The 6,692-nt window shown below is 38.6% G+C and overlaps 1 protein-coding gene across 1 annotated transcript; it reads left to right on the plus strand.

Moving 5' to 3' along the window:
- The first annotated feature begins 5,949 nt into the window (after window positions 1-5,949).
- LOC138352185 (general transcription factor II-I repeat domain-containing protein 2A-like) lies at window positions 5,950-6,360 on the plus strand. Its single transcript, XM_069304453.1, has one exon. The coding sequence runs from the start codon at window positions 5,950-5,952 to the stop codon at window positions 6,358-6,360; it is 411 nt and encodes a 136-aa protein (XP_069160554.1).
- Window positions 6,361-6,692: the final 332 nt, after the last annotated feature.

Consider the following 6,692-nt stretch of genomic DNA (forward strand, 5'->3'; position numbering starts at 1 on the left):
GACATGTATTTACAAATAGACGGAGTAGCAATGGGCTCCCCCTTAGGAGTTTTATTTGCTAATTTTTATATTGGAACCATCGAAGATAGGGTCTTCAGTAGCAGACAAAAACCAACTGTATACTGCCGTTATGTAGATGACATATTCGTAATAGTAAAAGACTCAGATGAACTAATTGACCTAAAAAGACACCTAGAGAGAGAGTCAGTACTCCGATTTACACATGGAAATAGTGAAAATAACAGTCTGCCATTCTTGGATGTACTAATAACAAAAACAGGAACCTCTTTAAGCACCAACGTATATACCAAGCCCACCAACATAGGATTATGCCTGAACGGTAGAAGTGAGTGCCCCCAAAGATACAAAGCCAGTGTTCTCAATGCTTATATTCGTCGAGCGCTTACCCACTGCTCTGAATGGAGCAACGTGAGTAGAGAGTTTGAAAGAGTAACTCAGGTATTGGTGAACAACGGATATAGCAACGTGGAAATAAACGCTGCTATAAGAAGACACTTGGACCGTTGGTATAATTCAGAACCTAGAACAGAAACCACAACACCCCCAATAAAATTATATTACAAATCAACCATGCACAGTGAACATATAAAAGAGGAAAGAATAATGAAAGAAATAATCCGTAAAGGAGTAAAAAGCACTACGCCTAACCAAAACATAAACCTGATAATATTCTACAAAACCAAGAAGACTTCCGAACTCCTTATCAAAAACAGCCCGAAGCCGACGGAGAACCCTCTACAGCAGTCAAGCGTTGTATACATGTACACTTGCCCCCACGAAGGATGTAACCTTCAATGTAAGTACATAGGTATGACGTCGACCAAGCTGACGAGGCGTTTGACATTCCATCTTCAATCTGGTGCCCCTAGGAATCACATGAGACAAGCCCATGACATTACTCTAACAAGAGAAATGTTGAACACGAATACTTGCATAATAGACAAAACCCAAGATTCAAGAAGATTACAAATTCTTGAGGCAATTCACATAAGAATAGAGCGACCTACCATGAACACCCAAATCACGGAACTATTTACTCTACCCACCATGAGAGTAAGGACAAGACAAGAACATATCGATGCCAACACAGAAGACAATGTCCAACATAACAGGCCAATTACACTGGATTAATCTTTGTGTTTGGATAGGAGATGCCTCGTATGGGCCAATAAGCCTTCTGCAGCCCCTATGTTTATCCCTTATGTATCCCCCCATGTTTTCACCTTCATTGTATTATCACCTGACCTAATGCGGGTATAAAATCAACTAGTATTGTAAGATCTGTTCACTTGAGAATGAACCATGGAGGTTCGAAACGTCGTGCAAATTATACAAATAAGTGTAATACACTCTATAGTAAATCACTTCTTTTCTTCACCTTAAAAGTACGAAAATGAGTTTTGGAGAACTCCTATTTCAATTAAGCCCTGATGCTAAGAAAATAGTTAGAGGGATAGAAGCCCTAAACCAGAAAATAATAAATACAGAATATGCGGTCATATATATATATATGTATGTGTATATATATATATATATATATATATTTATATATATTTTCAAAGACTTCACAAATACACAACTGATTAGAACTAACGTATCTCTGCTATTATATCTACATTTGAGTGAGGTGGGAGGGATGATGTGGCATATAATGATGTGGCATTAGGGGATATTAATAGGGTATTAAAAGTATCAACACAAGACAGAACAGAAACAATGGGTATTGAATAGAAGTGTTTGTAGAAAGCCTATTGGTCCATATTTCTTGATGCTTCTATATTGGAGCGGAGTCTTGAGGTGGGTAGAATATAGTTGTGCAATAATTGGCTGTTGATTGCTGGTGTTGACTTCTTGATGTGTAGTGCCTCGCAAACGTCAAGCCGCCTGCTATCGCTGTATCTATCGATGATTTCTGTGTTGTTTACTAGGATTTCTCTGGCGATGGTTTGGTTATGGGAAGAGATTATATGTTCCTTAATGGAGCCCTGTTGCTTATGCATCGTTAAACGCCTAGAAAGAGATGTTGTTGTCTTGCCTATATACTGTTTTTTTTGGAGCTTACAGTCCCCAAGTGGGCATTTGAAGGCATAGACGACGTTAGTCTCTTTTAAAGCGTTCTGTTTTGTGTCTGGAGAGTTTCTCATGAGTAGGCTGGCCGTTTTTCTGGTTTTATAGTAAATCGTCAGTTGTATCCTCTGATTTTTGTCTGTAGGGATAACGTTTCTATTAACAATATCTTTCAGGACCCTTTCCTCCGTTTTATGAGCTGTGGAAAAGAAGTTCCTGTAAAATAGTCTAATAGGGGGTATAGGTGTTGTGTTAGTTGTCTCTTCAGAGGTTGCATGGCTTTTCACTTTCCTTCTTATGATGTCTTCGATGAAACCATTGGAGAAGCCGTTATTGACTAGAACCTGCCTTACCCTACAGAGTTCTTCGTCGACTTGCTTCCATTCTGAGCTGTGGCTGAGAGCACGGTCGACGTATGCGTTAACAACACTTCTCTTGTACCTGTCAGGGCAGTCGCTGTTGGCATTTAGGCACATTCCTATGTTTGTTTCCTTAGTGTAGACTGCAGTGTGGAAACCTCCGCCCTTTTCCATGACTGTTACATCTAGAAAAGGCAGCTTCCCATCCTTTTCCGTCTCGTAAGTGAAACGCAGCACGGAACTCTGCTCAAATGCCTCCTTCAGCTCCTGCAGATGTCTGACATCAGGTACCTGTGTAAAAATGTCGTCAACATACCTGCAGTATATGGCCGGTTTCAAGTTCATGTCGACTAAGACTTTTTGCTCGATGGTACCCATGTAGAAGTTTGCAAACAGGACACCTAGGGGAGAACCCATGGCGACCCCATGTCGACAATCGGAATGATAGCCGACAGAGTGTATCGTGATCCAGCCTGTACTCCTCTTGACATGCCAGAAAGTATTCTGAGGAAACTACTCCAAGCTTGTACTAAAGAGGCACCCTTCTTGAGCCCGGATGGGCACATGTATAAGCAAGTAGATGGGGTCGCCATGGGTTCTCCCCTAGGTGTCCTGTTTGCAAACTTCTACATGGGTACCATCGAGCAAAAAGTCTTAGTCGACATGAACTTGAAACCGGCCATATACTGCAGGTATGTTGACGACATTTTTACACAGGTACCTGATGTCAGACATCTGCAGGAGCTGAAGGAGGCATTTGAGCAGAGTTCCGTGCTGCGTTTCACTTACGAGACGGAAAAGGATGGGAAGCTGCCTTTTCTAGATGTAACAGTCATGGAAAAGGGCGGAGGTTTCCACACTGCAGTCTACACTAAGGAAACAAACATAGGAATGTGCCTAAATGCCAACAGCGACTGCCCTGACAGGTACAAGAGAAGTGTTGTTAACGCATACGTCGACCGTGCTCTCAGCCACAGCTCAGAATGGAAGCAAGTCGACGAAGAACTCTGTAGGGTAAGGCAGGTTCTAGTCAATAACGGCTTCTCCAATGGTTTCATCGAAGACATCATAAGAAGGAAAGTGAAAAGCCATGCAACCTCTGAAGAGACAACTAACACAACACCTATACCCCCTATTAGACTATTTTACAGGAACTTCTTTTCCACAGCTCATAAAACGGAGGAAAGGGTCCTGAAAGATATTGTTAATAGAAACGTTATCCCTACAGACAAAAATCAGAGGATACAACTGACGATTTACTATAAAACCAGAAAAACGGCCAGCCTACTCATGAGAAACTCTCCAGACACAAAACAGAACGCTTTAAAAGAGACTAACGTCGTCTATGCCTTCAAATGCCCACTTGGGGACTGTAAGCTCCAAAAAAACCAGTATATAGGCAAGACAACAACATCTCTTTCTAGGCGTTTAACGATGCATAAGCAACAGGGCTCCATTAAGGAACATATAATCTCTTCCCATAACCAAACCATCGCCAGAGAAATCCTAGTAAACAACACAGAAATCATCGATAGATACAGCGATAGCAGGCGGCTTGACGTTTGCGAGGCACTACACATCAAGAAGTCAACACCAGCAATCAACAGCCAATTATTGCACAACTATATTCTACCCACCTCAAGACTCCGCTCCAATATAGAAGCATCAAGAAATATGGACCAATAGGCTTTCTACAAACACTTCTATTCAATACCCATTGTTTCTGTTCTGTCTTGTGTTGATACTTTTAATACCCTATTAATATCCCCTAATGCCACATCATTATATGCCACATCATCCCTCCCACCTCACTCAAATGTAGATATAATAGCAGAGATACGTTAGTTCTAATCAGTTGTGTATTTATATATATATATATATATATATATATATATATATATATATATATATATATATATATATATATATATATATATATATATATATATATATATATATATATATATATATATGTATATATATATATATTATTTGTTTGTGTGTAAATCACGTATAAATTAACACGTGATGAACAATGTGACAGTCTCAGACCACGAAGGAAAGATTAAGACAGGAATAACTTTCATTGCTTTCGTATTTAATAATACATTTTCAGAAGGATGGATTTACAGTTCAGTTGGTGTGGATATATAGGAAGGAAAGAGGTGAGATGAGGTTAAGTACAGTATCTTTAATGAGATAATGAGATGTGAGGCTCCTTAATAATATACGGTATTAGTGAGATAAATGTGTATCAATGATCCCTACTCAAATCGCCCTCTAAATGATCACTCAAAATGGATCTAAATTATACAAACCACTGCTAATATTCAAATGACATGATTTTGTAATCTCAATTAAAGCGGATTCCATAATGTTCCTATTAAAAATGATTTTACAATTCGTTAGTGAAGAAGAATTTGGTAAGAACTTTCTGACAAATGAACAAACAAAGCATTAGACAATTGGCCGTGTCTTACAGAGTATTTAAGTGGCGAAATTTTAAATTTCAAATCATAGGAAGTTTGCCGTCATTAGACCTATTACAATCTTTACAAGGTATTTTGTAATGTAATTGGCTCAATTATCACTACGCAGACTGTTTACAACAGTCCACAACTAACTGATCTGTTAAGCTAACAATCTGTTAGACTAACCAGTCTAACAGATTGGTTAGAAACAGTCTGCGTAGTGATAACTGTGTCATTTACAAAATACCTTGTAAAAACTGCAATAGATTCTATATAGAGCAAATATCCAGAGATTTGAAATTTATTATTTCGCAACATAAATACTCTGTAACAGGCATGTCAAACATGCGGCCCTTCGCTAGCACACCTGCGGCCCACACAAACGATACTGTGATTTTGTCATTTAACGGCTCAAAATTTCGGTTTTATAATTTAAATCACTCTTTAATAGATCTGAAAAGAACAAAAGAATTACGAATGCAGCTGTGAGGCAAGCGAGGCAAGTCTTCTTAAAATAGACATAACGTTAACTGTTAAGCGGCCTTAACCAGCTAGCCTTAATTTCGTTTTAATATTTTAACCGGTCATTTTATTCTTAATTTAATTTTTTTATTTTTCAGATTCAACATCATCTTTAAAATAGCTCGTGTTCCTCCAGCTAAGAGAAAAAGGAAACTGAACGAAGAAAGTCGAGTGTTTCAAGACAAATGGGAATTACAGTATTTGTGCATAACGATGAATGGAAAGATACAATGTTTAATTAGCAACAAGAGCATTGCCACGCCTAAAGAATACGTCTTGTAAAGACATTATGAAACGAATCATCATCGATCTTACTATAAATATGAAGGCCAAATGCATCAAGACTCAAGGAATTGAAGGCTAACTTGAGGCAGCAACAGACCTGTTTTACGAACATTGAGAAAGGGAATTTTTCTTCCGTTACTGCAAGCTGTGGACTCAACCCAATGATCGCTATGAGTGGGGAGTCTTACAGTGAAGGAGATTTTGTAAAATAATGCCTTTTAAAAATGGTTCAAATTGTGTGTCCAGAGAAAGTACACTTATTCAAAGATATTTCGTTAACCAGGAACACTGATGCTGAACGGATTGATGTAATGTCAGATGATTTGAAAGAACAGTTGAAGGCCGCATCATCAAGATTTGAACACTTTTCTATTGCTATTGATGAGACCGTTGACATCACTGGAACAGCACAACTTGTGGTCTTCTTCAGGGTCTGTGACAGTGAATTTAATATTTATGAAGAACTGTTTGAACTGATCCCCATGCAAGACATTACAAGAAGCCGGGACATCTTGGGGAAAGTCGAGCAGGTTCTGCATGACTATGGTTTAGTTAAGAGTAAACTTGCATGCTTATCTACCTACGGTGCTGCCAATATAGTTGGCAGACATAATGGTGTTGCTGCCAAGTTATGAACAAAAATAGAAAACTCACATCCACATTCATCATTTGCACATTATTACTGCATTATTTATCAGCAAAATTTGTGTTCGAAGACTTTAAAATTAGATCATGTGGTTAGTTTGGTCACAAAGACAGTGAACTATAACAGAAGCCGGACTCTCAACCACCGACAATTTAGCCAGTTGTTGACAGTTATGGATAATCAGTTTACAGATGTACCATTCAACACACAAGTCCGCTGGTTGTCATGTCTCAAAGTGCTGAAAAGATCTTATTTGTTGAGACAAGAAATAATTGTTTTTGGAGATGAAAGGTCCAAACACCGAGGAAATAACAGATGAAA

Source organism: Procambarus clarkii, chromosome 52 (genome assembly GCF_040958095.1).
Source record: "Procambarus clarkii isolate CNS0578487 chromosome 52, FALCON_Pclarkii_2.0, whole genome shotgun sequence".
NCBI classification, from domain to species: Eukaryota; Metazoa; Arthropoda; class Malacostraca; order Decapoda; family Cambaridae; genus Procambarus; species Procambarus clarkii.